The sequence below is a fragment of the Oncorhynchus clarkii genome, chromosome 19 (assembly GCF_045791955.1).
Source record: "Oncorhynchus clarkii lewisi isolate Uvic-CL-2024 chromosome 19, UVic_Ocla_1.0, whole genome shotgun sequence".
NCBI lineage: Eukaryota > Metazoa > Chordata > Actinopteri > Salmoniformes > Salmonidae > Oncorhynchus > Oncorhynchus clarkii.
Window position 1 is genome coordinate 43413611 of NC_092165.1, and position 14335 is coordinate 43427945.

The window sequence follows — 14335 nt, forward strand, 5'->3', positions numbered from 1 at the left end:
CGTCATTCATATCATCTGAAGTTGCCATGGCAACACAAGTGGGTAAGATGGCCTCTACCTGCATCTGAGCCCTTAAGGTTTAATACAGTATATAGAGGAAATGATGTAGGGAGGGATTAGATAGATTTTCATGCAGACTAGAGGGAGGAGAGGAAGATATTTGAAGAGAGTGCTCTGTAGGTGTGTATACGTGTTCATTCATGTTAATGACATAGGTGTGTGTCTAAGACAAACACATACTTGACGCCAGCAGAGAAGCTGACAACAGGGAAGAAGAGTCCATCGATGTTGAAGTTCTCGAACATGCCCTGTACGGGCTGTCCATTGATCCTGAAGGAGATGCTGGGAGCTCCCAGGTCCAGACAACAGCTCACCACATCCTCAGAGGTCAGGATGTGTTGGTTAATAGAAGCCACCGCCCGGGAGATACGACCTGCAATAAACCACAGTGTCAGCACTTAAATATGACCTACAAGACACACACACTCTTTGGGCAGAGCAGACCGATTTACCCTGTAGGACACACACACTGTCTAGACACAATCTGGTCTTAGCCCTGGGTTACTTCTCATAATTTATGAATCAGGTGACTTAATGTGGAGCAGCTAGGTTAAGATGAAAGCAAACATCTACTGCGAATACCCACCTGACCAGAGATGAAGTCCGTCAAAGCCGTAAGAGTAGAGGTCGTCCCCCACCCCGTTGCCCCCCCAGCCCTCCCCTCCACCAGGGTAAGGGGCGTAACCCTTGTTGGTGGCCCAGCCCACACGCAGGTGAGAGGGGTCGCTGGTCAAGAAGTGGTCCACCTGGTCAATCGTCAGCTCGTAGTACCACTTCTTATACTGGGCCGAGCCCTCACTCACTCCCAGGAAGATGTTGGGCCTCATGCTGCCAAGTATCAGAGACTCGGATTAGGGTTTAATCATATAATTGTGATTGATGTTTCTTTAGGCACTATGCACAATCCCATCAAACAAACACAGCAAAGAGAAGAATAACCAACACTATCTATCACTCTTCTATTACAACCAGTAGCACATTAATCTAATTATACCGGGCTGGGATTGGATGGCTTGTTACCTTTGGACGTCATTGACCAATCGGGTCTGGAGAAGCAGATCTCTTTTAGGGAGCAGGTGATCACAGATAAGATTCTGATTGGCTCTTACAGCCACCCCGTTACACACACAGAGGGAGCAGAGCACATCCAGAATCTGCAGGTTGAAGAGAGAGAGGGAGAGAATACAGCAGCTCCCTAATCACTGAGTACAGAATACAGCTCATCTAACCCATTCAAACCCTGAGTGGGAGAGACAGGGAGAGAGAGAGAGCACTAAGGACTACCAACTCATCCGTAGTCCTTTTTCATGTTGCTATTAGAGGGAGAACCTTTTTATGCAGCTATTAATGCAGCCAGCCATAATTACTGAGAGATGCTAATCAGGGTGAAACCATATCCAGTAATATCATTTTGATGCATGGGGGCCCAACCTGGCTTTACAAAGCAGAGGAATTAAATGGGCAAGGAACGGCAGCCAAGGGCGCCAGGCCAAGACCTGTGCTTTATTATCCGCCGCTTCATAAGGGGCCACAGCCAAATGATACATCAACTGTGATTTATGACAAAGGAGATGACAGCCCACTGGAGAGCAGGTTGACGTTTATTGTCATGAATCTTGCCTTGGAGGCAGAGCTGACTGATTTTCACTAGATGGGCCAGCTGCAAAGTCAAAATTGGCTATATTGTAAACATTTATGAAAACAAAAATTTGCTTAATTTAATGGTGGACTATGCAGAAATCACTCTGCCATTTTCTGTTGCTAAAATTCTAATAGTTTTTCCTCATTTCAGTTTATGTGACAAAACAAGCAAGTATAGTGTAGAGAATCAATGTACCATCTAAACCGCTGTGAAATATATTTTCCATAACCAAAAATATTATATTTTCAGCTGTTTGAAGCTGGAGTACAAAACTGAAAGTAAAACACGCAAAAACGAAACTTAATTACAGGAAGCATAGAAATAGAAAATAACAGATCAATCTACCACTTCTTAGACTTGCTTTCAATGAGAATGACAGATCTATAATGCACATTTCTATGTGAATTTGGTCAGGTCGCCAAAACAGTTTGCAGATTTCAAATCAAATCAAACTTTATTTGTCACATGCATGTGTAGACAGCATGTGTAGACCTTACTGTGAAATGCTTACTTACAAGCCCTTAACCAATAGTGCAGTTCAAAAAAGAATTAAGAAAATATTTACCAAATAAACTAAAGTAAAAAATAAGAAAAAGTAACACAATAAAATAACAATAACGAGGCTATATACAGGGGATACCGGTACCGAGGCAATGTGCAGGGGTACAGGTTAGATTTAAGGTTAGGGTTAGCCATTAGGTTTAACAGCATGGTTAAGGTTAGGGTTAGGTTTAAAATCAGATTTTATTACTTTGTGGCTGTGCCAGTTAGTGACCACTCTGCAAAGCTGCCTCCAGGGCAAGATTCATGACAATAAATGGCAACCTGCCGCTGGAGATCTAATTTCAATGCAAAATATTGATCTCTATACACATAACAACCAAATGCCCAGCCCCAACAAGAACTCATCAACTCTCTGCAGCCCTGTCAGCACTGGGTGTACTAACAAAACGCAGGCTCATGAGTGAATAACTGTGCTTTATAACTGTTGTGATGGACAAATGTTATCAAAATAACAAACAATGTCGCTACATCCACTTGATCATGATGATATTTGATACAGCTCCTCCTCCGGTTTCAGCTCACCTTGTGGTTGCGTCCATGTTTGTAGAGCAGGGAGATGATCGACTTGATGTGTCCTCTCTGGATGATATTTAGAGCCTCCGGGCTCTCAGTTAGAATGCAGTGGAGAACCTCCAGTATGCCTGCCGTGGCCACAGAGAACAAGGGAACAAGACACGAAAGGACGTTCCTTAAACGCATGCTTCTGGGTGTGACGATACATAGTAAAGCATAACTAAAACCATTCAGGACTCTAAACACCAGGTCTGGGGTTTACAGCAGTGTAATCCAACTACACATCACCTTTTCAACCCTGTCCAGTCAGCATGCAGCCGAAGGAACGGTAGGTCAAGGACAAACAGAGCTTTCAACATGTCATCATCATGGTACCTGAGGAGGACTCGAGTCTCTCCAGCTTGCTGACCAGCCAGTCAAGGTTGTTGGAGAACTGGGTGCAGTTGTTCCTGTTGCCTCGGATCAGCGCCGCTACAGGACACATGGACAAGAAGGTCACTGGTCAAGGGAGGGAGATACATTCATACACAGTTGGCTAGTTTGAAGAGGATAATGCAAATTGCTGATCTTTGACCTACAGTACAGAAAACCTAGCAACTATAGAAAAACACTACCGAACATTACTGTACATCTTTCACAACAAATTAAACCCAAGGAGACATGTTACATAGCTATGAAGATGTCTTTGACCTACAGCCAACAACTTACATCTTACACAACTACCACGTCACCCAAAACGCACACCTTAAACCACACTCCATGCCAAGGAAAGAGTAGTGTCCTTTTCCTAATCCTCATCCATATTAATTAAGCAGCAGAGTGCAGAGGGAGGGCGTGACATCGGGGGCACAGGAGAGTCGTCCAAGCCAAAAATGACAGGGTCACCCAGTGCAGACAAACAGAGGAGAGGAAGCCTAGCTCCAAAATCCATTTAGCTGGAGCAGGTGCATGAAGGAAGGAATGTGAGATGGGGGACGTGGTCTGCACACTAATGCTCCCCATGAGGAGAAAGCACCATGTAAACACGCTGTGAAGGACACACTCAGAGGGGAACAGAAGGGCTTAGACAGTGACACAGACACTAGAGCTGGGAAGCTTCTGAGACAAAGAAACGCTTCTGCCACTGTGAGGGAATGGCTGTAATGTCCAACTACCATGAACGGTTGGCAATTTTAGGTCTTAAGTAAGGACATGGATAACAGAGTGACCAAACAACAACCAAATACAATGGTGAGAAGGGATGGTGTGGTTCCTTATGGGTTAGAAAGCCAACTGGTGAGCATGGCACAGTCCAGGCTGGCTAGGAGTGTGTGTTGGACATTCTGTGTGCTGTGGGAGATGTACAGTCAGGAAGAAGCCCTGGAAGCACTTCTCACAGACCTGAAATCTGCATGCTATCCTTATCCACTCCCAGCACCCAACTTCAGCCCCTGTGTACTCATAGAGTGAACGTTTAACTTTGTGTTAATGCTAGCTGATGGTAGGATACACTGTAGAATAGATTTTTTTGTTGGTCCTATAATTTAAGATTGAATAAGATCGCAAAGGTCAGGCTGTCACGTTCTGACCTTAGTTCCTTTGTTTTTGTCTTTGTTTTAGTGTGGTAAGGGCGTGAGTTGGGGTGGGCAGTCTATGTTTGTTTTTCTATGTTGGTTTTTGTGTTCGGCCTAGTATGGTTCTCAATCAGAGGCAGGTGTCGTTAGTTGTCTCTGATTGAGAATCATACTTAGGTAGCCTGGGTTTCACTTTTGGTTTGTGGGTGTTTGTTTCCGTGTGAGTGTTTGGGCCACACGGTACTGTTTCCGTTTTGGTAAATTCACGTTGTCATTTATTGTTTAGTGTTCTGAGTTTTAATTAAACATCATCATGAACACTTACCACGCTGCGCTTTGGTTCGATCCTTACTCCTCCTCAGACGAAGAGGAGGAAATCAATTACACAGACTGTGTGTGTGTGTGTGTGTGTGTGTGTGTGTGTGTGTGCTAGAGTGCATGTGTACTGAGGCATCCTTACAGACAGCAAACAGCAGTGTAAGTTAGGGAAACACCACCCCAGGGTGCCTAGAGGACCAGAAACAGCTCCGTAAATACCAGCTCAGGTATCCCAAACAATCCCAGCGCAGCAGTGAGACGCAGGCCTGTGGTTGGTAAGAGCAACGCTGGGATGGCCAGGGCTTTAGTGGCAGGCTACAACGCCTCTGGTACCTGTGACTGGTTACTGTGTGTGTGTGTGTGTGTTTGCGTGCATGTGTGTTGTTTTCACCATTGTAATCTCTCCCTAAACAGTAGTGAAAAGTGAGACTGAGTCTCAATCACCTGTGTATGTAGATCATAGAGTTGTAATCAACATTGTGTGTGTGTGTGTGTGTTTGTTTGTCTTGGCCTACTGTGACTCTATGTCACTGTTACAGTATTGGCGTGATGACTTGTGTATAAGACTCTGTCCTCATTGGAGGACAATGAACTCTTCTATTGTCTCTCTCACCCAGCAGCTCATAGAGCAGGTTGAGGATTTCCTTCCAGGAAGCCCCAGCCTCTGCCCCGGCACACTCCCCAAAGTGGGCTGCACTGTTGTACACGTTGAGACGGTCGATGCAGCAGGACACCAGAGTCAGCATGCCCTGAAACACAGTCGCACTCATCATCACATGTCAGCTCCTAGGGTGCTTCCAAAATGGTGCCATTTTCCCTATATTGTGCACTACTCCCACTGCATGCCTTGGTGATTAATCTAGAATGGTAATAATACTGATCCGCAGAGGTGTTAAAGTCAAAGTCGAGTTGCAAGTCATCATATTTGTGACTCGAGTCTCACTGGAGTCCAAGTCATGTGACTCGAGTCACAAATATGATGACTTGCAACTCAACTTTGACTTTAACACCAATGCCTCGTGACTTAACTTGGACTTGAGCCTTTTGACTCGACCTTTTGACTCGACCTGACTTGATACCCTCCCCAAGCCCAAATATAAAAAATTATACCATTAAAAAAAGTGTGCAGCGCATCAACTCGTCAATTAACGGATTACAGTTTGAATCGGACAGCAGCCAATCAAATTGTGCCCGCTGAGAAAAAGCTGTGTGTGGCAATGCAGAGGAACGTCGGCGGCTGAATTCAGATGCCCTTGGAAAGATGATACCCTAAATTATTATTTTCAGATATAACGACAACGCTGTATCAACAAAAACGCAAACATGCGGGAACAAAATTACAGACGGAGGCGCAACAATTTCCAACTTTGTTCGACATTTGAAGCTGCACAAAGAATGGTAAGTCGTGGCTAATATAGCCGACAGCTATATAATTTATAACTTTGCTAGTGTAGCATGTAGGCTAACATAACGTTAAATCAATGAACCTCCACAAAGTCAATCAGTGTAGGAACGTGATCATTGCACCCAAGATTGAGCAACAACCTGGCTAGGCATTTGGTAGCCTAAATCCCACTGTAACCACACAGAGAGTGTGTTTGCGCGTGTGTGTGTGTGTGTGTTAAGGTTGGGCGATTGTGTACGAGCCTACATCGCCCGATTGCGCCCCATAGCGATCCTCGATTGTCGATCACTATGGGGGCGTCTTTCTCATGGCTACCCATGAGGAAAAAAAGCCCATGTATTTACATGGAAATATAACTTTTATTTGGAAAGCAATAAATATATAGATATTTTTAAATGCATTCATGATTTGCATGAATGTAATATACTAAATATTACTCTTGTTAAACATAGGAAATGGTATTACATTTGGTGAAGAGCACATTATGACTTGTTTAGGGCTCGAAACTCAAAGTTTAGGACTTGAGACTTGACTTGAGTTGATACTTGTCGGTCTTGACTTGAGACATGACTCGGACTTGCCTGTCTTGACTTTGGACTTGACTTGGGACTTGAGTGCTAAGACTTGAGACTTACTTGTGACTTGTAAAACAATGGCTTGGTCCCACCTCAGACACGCTAAGAGGTATGCAAGCCCAGTGAGAAAGGACATTGCAAGTTATTTATGTCAGCTGTCAATAATGAAACATTTACCTTATAACCAGGATGTATGGGAGAGTGGGATGGAAAATGGCAGTTTGGGGATGCTAATAAAATGATGGAAAAGTGTGTAGGCTAGGATATAGATGAGTTATAGCAGCATTCCAAGGGCAGGATCCATGGTAATACTAGTTATGTAAACATAACATAAACACAGCATACAGCTATTTTACATTCATTCAACTTATCAACTTATTGCTTGAGGACATAGAGGCTTTTGTTTGAGTTAGGGAGAGTAGTTGACGTTGAGTATTTGACATTACAGGCACAAGGGAAGGAAGCTGACATTTTATAATTGATAAGAGAAATGTTGGGCCGAGAGGCTTATCAAAAGGCATTGTTGTCACCACAGAAAAACTCAGAGCAAAACTGCTGACAGTTAAAAAGCAATGCTCTGAAATACAATGCACCATTGAAATACTATAGAATCTATTGATTTAGCCTTTAAAAACAGTGTGTATTGCGAACATTGTGTCAACGCCCGGTCCCTGCAAAAACCTGACTTTTGACTTTTATTGTCCTCTGCTGCCAACCAACTGCCATGCAGGATTGCGATGCAACACTTCCTGTGTGGATGAACTCACTTCCTGTTTGAAGAGGTTCTGTCGGTTCTTGAGAGAGCGCAGCATGATCTGTTTCTCCTCGTGCTCCAGCTCAGCATCAGGCAGCTGGAAGTAGGTGATGAGGTCGTAGAGAGTCTGGTGGACCTCCTCGATGGGCAGGGCTACTGATGCACGGTTCTTACCCCCCAGACAGTCTAGGTCTCTGGAACAGGAGAAGAGATTATCTTCATCTGATGACTATTAGAAAGTACTCCATTTTTCAGCAGCAAAACAACATAATATTATGAGAGCAGCTCATTTATATCACTATATCATTATATAATCAGAAGGTTTCATAATGATGCCATTAGATTTCATAACAACACCAAACTCCAGTATTTTCAATATGACTCAAGGAGTGACTGCCATAGTGAACATAATTTGTGCCTTAAGGTTCATCCATGCTGAAATGTTATTTCTGTGTGAGCTAAAAATAGTGCCTACTCTGTCACACAGAGTGGGAGGGGTGTGTGGAGAGGTACAGCTCACAAGAGGCGGTCTGGGTTTGGACAGTGGTGAAAGCCAGTCAGCCATGTGTGACCGACTGACGTCACCGAGGGGGTTTGTGTTTGAGTCACAGTCACAGTCACAGGCCAGTTTAATACTTTATCTATCCATTGCGCTCTCTTCCATTCCATTGCGTGGCCTCATGGCATGAGATGCTTATTGTCCTGTTTGGCTAGGGACTGGGTCATTGAGCAAGGCAGGCAGCATGCTGTCTGGGGGCCGTGCTATCCATAGAGGACCCTTCTCACAGGCCATAAGCTCAACTGCTGCTGCGCATTCAAATCTACAGGGCTTTACGCAGACAGCATGAATATTACACTACAGTCAATGATTAGTTATATTTTGGTTGTGTGGTTTATTTGTGGTGTAGCGGTGAAAATGGTTTAGCGGTGTAGTGGTGATAGTGGTGTAGTGGTGATAGTGGTGTAGCGGTGATAGTGGTGTAGCGGTGAAAGTGTTGTAGCGGTGATAGTGGTGTAGCAGCAATAGTGGTGTACCGTTGTTGCGGTGATAGTGGTGTAGCGGTGTATCGTGATAGTGGTGTAGCGGTGATAGTGGTATAGCGGTGAAAGTGTTGTAGCGGTGATAGTGGTGTAGCAGCAATAGTGGTGTACCGTTGTTGCGGTGATAGTGGTGTAGCGGTGTATCGTGGTAGTGGTGTAGTGGTGATAGAGGTGTAGCGTGATAGTGGTGTAGCGGTGATAGTGGTGTAGCGGTGTATCGTGGTATTGGTGTAGTGGTGATAGAAGTGTAGCGTAATGGTGGTGTAGCGGTGATAATGGTGTAGCAGTGATAGTGGTGTAGTGGTGTATTTTGATAGTGACATAGCGGTGAAAGTGGTGTAGCGGTGTAGTGGTGTATCGTGATAGTGGCATAGCGGTGAAAGTGGTGTAGCGGTGTAGTGGTGTATCGTGATAGTGGCATAGCGGTGAAAGTGGTGTAGCGGTGTAGTGGTGTATCGTGATAGTGGCATAGCGGTGAAAGTGGTGTAGCAGTGATTATGGTGTAGTGGTGATATTAGGTGTAGCAGTGATAGTGGTGTAGCGGTGATAGCGGTGTAGCGGTGTAGCGGTGATATTAGGTGTAGTGGTGATAGTGGTGTAGCAGTGATATTAGGTGTAGTGGTGATAGTGGTGTAGCGGTGATATTAGGTGTAGCGGTGATATTAGGTGTAGCGGTGATAGTGGGTGTAGCGGTGATATTAGGTGTAGTGGTTATATTAGGTGTAGGGGTGATAGTGGTGTAGCAGTTATATTGGGTGTAGCGGTGATAGTGGTGTAGCGGTGAAAGTGGTATAGTGGTGATATTAGGTGTAGTGGTGATAGTGGTGTAGCGGTGTATCGTGATAGTGGTGTAGCGGTGATAGAGGTGTAGCGGTGTAGCATGAGAGTGGTGTAGCGGTGAAAGTGGTGTAGCGGTGTAGCGTGATAGCGGTGTAGCGGTGATAGTGGTGTAGCAGTGATAGTAGGTGTAGCAGTTATATTAGGGGTAGCGGTTATATTAGGTGTAGTGGTGATATTAGGTGTAGCGGTTATAGAGGTGTAGTGGTGATATTAGGTGTAGCGGTGATATTAGGTGTAGCAGTGATATTAGGTGTAGTGGTTATATTAGGTGTAGCGGGGAAAGTGGTATAGCGGTGATATTAGGTGTAGCGGTGATAGTAGGTGTAGCGCTGATATTAGGTGTAGCGGTGAAATTAGGTTTAGAGGTTATATTAGGTGTAGCGGTGATATTAGGTGTAGCAGTTATATTAGGTGTAGCGGTGATATTAGGTGTAGCAGTTATATTAGGTGTAGTGGTGATATTAGGTATAGCGGTTATATTAGGTGTGGTGCTGAAATTAGGTGTAGCGGTGATATTAGGTGTAGCGGTTATATTAGGTGTAGCGGTGATATTAGGTGTAGTGATGATATTAGGTGTAGCGGTGATATTAGGTGTAGCGGTGATATTAGGTGTAGTGGTGATATTAGGCGTAGCGGTGATATTTATTTATTTATCCGTTATTTTACCAGGTAAGTTGACTGAGAACACGTTCTCATTTGCAGCAACGACCTGGGGAATAGTTACAGGGAGATGAATGAGCCAATTGTAAACTGGGGATTATTAGGTGACCGTGATGGTTTGAGGGCCAGATTGGGAATTTAGCCAGGACACCGGGGTTAACACCCCCTACTCTTACGATAAGTGCCATGGGATCTTTAATGACCTCAGAGAGTCAGGACACCCATTTAACGTCCCATCCGAAAGACGGCACCCTACACAGGGCAGTGTCCCCAATCACTGCACTGGGACATTGGGATATTTTTCTAGACCAGAGGAAAGAATGCCTCCTACTGGCACTCCAACACCACTTCCAGCAGCATCTGGTTTCCCATCCAGGAACTGACCAGGACCAACCCTGCTTAGCTTCAGAAGCAAGCCAGCAGTGGTATGCAGGGTGGTATTCTGCTGATATTAGGTGTAGCGGTGATATTAGGTGTACCGGTGATAGTGGTGCTACCTGATGAAGTGACTGAAGAGGCGGGTGGTGTTACGGATGATGCGAGCAGCACGGGACTCTTCGTGCTGACACCGCTGCAAGGTCAGCCCATCATCCATATGACCCTCAGAGTGAAGGAAGGCCTGGAAGAGAGAGAGAGAGAGAGAGAGAGAGAGAGAGAGAGAGAGAGAGAGAGAGAGAGAAGGAGGGGTTAGGGGAGGGAGAGATAGAGAGCGGGGAGAGACAGAGAAAGAGAGAGAAAAGGTAGGTAAGGGAGGGAGAGAGAGGGGGGAGAGAGTGTGATAGAGAGAGAGGGGGATAGAGTGTGATAGAGAGATAGAGAGAGAGAGAGAGAGAGAGAGAGAGAGAGGAGGGGTTAGGGGAGGGAGAGATAGAGAGCGGGGAGAGAGAAGAAAGAGAGAGAAAAAGGTGGTAGGTAAGGGAGGGAGAGAGAGAGGGGGGATAGAGTGTGATAGAGAGAGAGAGAGAGATAGATAGAAAGATAGATTGGGGATAGAGTCACAAAGAAAGAGAAAGAAAAAAGAGAGCGAAAGAGAGGAAGGAAAGAGGGAGGGAGGGAGGGAGGGAGGGAGGGAGGGAGGGAGGGAGGGAGGGAGCAATTTCCAGACATTAGCAGAGATGAGCATGGCTTGGCTGTAACGCAGGTGCTGCTGACACTACAGGCTATTAGGCTCTGTATCTGTGGAGTCCAGGGACTGTCAGATACACTCCTCTCACATCTCATTCATTACAGCCACAGGGTTTGATTTAGTCACAGGAAAAGCACTATCACTGTAATACACTTATCACAAACCTATCAACTAGAAAATCAGCAAGAGAATTCTCCTCTGCACTAAGAATTTTCTAATGATGTTTATTGCATGTGCTACTTTCTGGTCAATTGTTTTTTCAATGGGATTCATTTTATCACTGTTAGTGGAATAGTCACACCATAACAGTTCTCACTTGAAAGTCAGTTAATTCATCCAACTAGGGATTTTAAAAAGTCCTGGCTGTATCATAAACAGCTGACAAATAAAGCAGTGTATTGGTGTCTCACCCGTCTCTTGAGAGGGCCCAGGCGAGATGATTTTACATCAGGCGCCTGGTAGGACAGCCAGAGTCCTGTAGCCACATGCATGACGAAGCAGATTGAGTCCCCATACTTAATCTCTGCCATCCCCATGCCCTCGATGTCCCGCTTTGGACTCGACTCCAGCTTTTCCTAGAGGGAAGGAAGAATCCAAAACAAGATCAAGGCGTCACACAAAGTCTCCAAGCCAGGCTTCAAAACGTTATACAGTTTTATTCAAATCACGTGTTATTATGCTAAGCAGCAGGTGTTGAGGGACCTTGATCTAAGAAAAGCCATTTAAAGATGTTGACAGATCTGGATCAGGCTGGTCAAGGACTGAAGGAGCACTGACAGCTTTCCATGATACAACTTCCAATTACACACGCTATGACGGCTAGCCTAATAGAGAGAGACAGAGGGAGGAAGAGATAGGAAGAGGGCATACAATGTGTATAGCCTATATCACTGAGCAACAAAGGATGACCGCAGGCAAGCCCTCGTGCATAACTATGCATTTGTTTCCCCATTAAGAACAGACACAATGGATAATGTATAGTGTATTAAACCTACGATAAACTGCCTCAGTGAAATGGTGGATTACACTATGCTATTGATCCATAGTGAAGAGGTCACTAACTGCGAAGAGGTCACTAATAGCTTCCGATCACTAGCTACGTCTGAAAGCACCATTACCAAGAATAGACTTAAATACCCTAGTCCAGAATGGTATGGTTCCGCAGGTCCATACATTTATAGAGAGAAACTTCAGCTAAATGAACCTTTATGGCATGGCTTTAATGTGCTTAATAACTCAACGAGAGTGGGTGCAATTCATTTGAAAGTCTTTAGAATTGTTCCTAGGACTGTAATCTCCTTTCAGTAGCTCTCTGTAAGTGTGTGGCTAAGTCCTTGACTGTGATGGAAAGGCAAAGTTTGAGAAGTGTGTGTGTGTGTGTGTGTGTGTGTGTGTGTGTGTGTGTGTGTGTGTGTGTGTGTGTGTGTGTGTGTGTGTGAGAGAGAGTTGGTCCTGCACTCTGACCTTGGAGGCTCTAAAGCAGAAGGCAGTGGAGGATGTGTCAGACTTCTCCCGGTCCTGCAGCACCACCCCCCTCTCCTCCGTCAGGGACAGGTAGTGCCCCGTGGTGAGGTGGCGGAGACGGAAGGGCTGGCCCCAGGGAATGTGACTCCCGCTCCAGCTGTCCAGGGGCACACAAGCACATACACACACACACAGAGAATTATATCAACAACAAAAACTACTAATTAGGCACAGTATTTACAGTATTATTCCTATGACTAGACATTAACCAGTTTCTCAGATCAAAACAAAATAGCAGATGACACATGGATGACACATTCCAGATCTGAAAGTGCAGGAGAGGAAAGGAATCTTTGAAAGACTACAAATAGTTGGGGTCAAAAAGTCAAAATGACTCAAAGCATCTTGAAATATCAAGGTGAATCTGAGCAGAGGGAGGGAGGAAGAGAGAGAGTGAGGAAGAGAGAGAGGGAGGGAGGAAGAGAGGGAGGGAGAAAGAGAGAGAAGGAAAGAGATAGACAGATCAGAGGGACAGAGGGAGGGAGAGAGAGAACGCATATAGACAGAAGACGGAGAGGATAAAAAGAGCTGAACTCACCTGATTCTCAGAGGCTCCAGCCTCCACAGAGACCTGGCCTTCGCTCCTGCATTCCCCGTCTCATAGTTCACTATCCTGGGGACACGAGAGGAGCATGAGGTTGACATGTCTGGATCTCTGCAATGCTTTATTAAAACTGCCACAGGCTCATAATGGTCCTAAAGTCATGTTTTATGACTTTAGCAGGATACCATCTCTGACTGCTTTATTCCCTACAGTCATAGTGATATCAGCTCACAGGAGGTAATACTCAGACTGGGACCTCAGATGAACCATACTATTTACCCTCCCGGCAACACAGCACATCTTTCATCGAGGCCACCCACATAACCAACGGAGACTGAGAGCAACACTGTCTATCACTGATATGGGGGACTGGCTCCAAAGATAAAAGGAATCTTTCATGGCCCTTGGTGACAGTTTGGACTAGGTTTGATGGACCTCCTGAAATGTTGCATCTTTAAAAAAATGCTTCCTCTATTCAATTTCAAGGACATGACTAAAGGCAAAGCCAAAACTGACAACCAATATATAATCCTCAGCGAATTATTGCCCCACACACACCGTCCTAAAAATAGACTGTTTGACTGAGAGGAAGATGAAGGGTCATCTCACACGTCTTCGGTGACTGGCTATGTTAACGTTGCTGGGGCTTCTGCTACTGTTGTCTCGACCCACTTCAGGCCTTGTGTGCCATATCCCTCTGCTACCTTGCTGTCTGTCAGCGCTAGCACTGTGCAACTATAGATAGCAGGGCGGTCATTTTTCCTGCTCCTGAGACCCAGTGTCAGACTGAGTAGTGACACCAACCTGTTGGACCCACAGGGAATTCAAAACAAACAGTCAGCCAGGTCCACCAAGTTCCATTTTTGGCCCCTTTCACAAAAGACTGAGGAAAAAACAAATTCCTTAAAGAGTCACTTAACAAGCCAATTGGCACATGTGTTTTTCTGTTGCTCATTAGAAAAGTTGATCTCAGTCTTGGAGGTGTGTTTCCTGACCGATTCCACGTTTGGTTAATGGTGTTTATTTCCCATGAGACACAGTAGGCACGGACACATATGTATTTCACTTCCTCATACTCCCCAGAAAGAATCTAAGATCATTTTGACGTTTTTCCAAGGATGTTTAAGTTGGGCAATTTTACATCAAACTAAGGTGTTTAGTGGGGTATTTCTCAAGTTAAAAAAAATGCGTTGTGTCTTATGTAAACAGTCGGAGC

The 14335-nt window shown here is 45.0% G+C and overlaps 1 protein-coding gene across 1 annotated transcript in view; it reads right to left on the reverse strand.

The window, feature by feature from the left end:
• Window positions 1-14335, reverse strand: part of LOC139375249 (ryanodine receptor 3-like) — a 158999-nt gene that overhangs the window by 74204 nt on the left and 70460 nt on the right. Inside the window, exons 9-19 of the mRNA XM_071116859.1 lie at window positions 13114-13188; window positions 12516-12672; window positions 11462-11626; window positions 10423-10544; window positions 7398-7578; window positions 5264-5399; window positions 3155-3250; window positions 2789-2907; window positions 1081-1214; window positions 647-888; window positions 241-433 (exon numbers count right to left, since the gene is read on the reverse strand). Coding sequence (XP_070972960.1) covers window positions 241-433; window positions 647-888; window positions 1081-1214; window positions 2789-2907; window positions 3155-3250; window positions 5264-5399; window positions 7398-7578; window positions 10423-10544; window positions 11462-11626; window positions 12516-12672; window positions 13114-13188 — 1620 coding nt within the window. The remainder of the gene's footprint in view (window positions 1-240; window positions 434-646; window positions 889-1080; window positions 1215-2788; window positions 2908-3154; window positions 3251-5263; window positions 5400-7397; window positions 7579-10422; window positions 10545-11461; window positions 11627-12515; window positions 12673-13113; window positions 13189-14335) is intronic.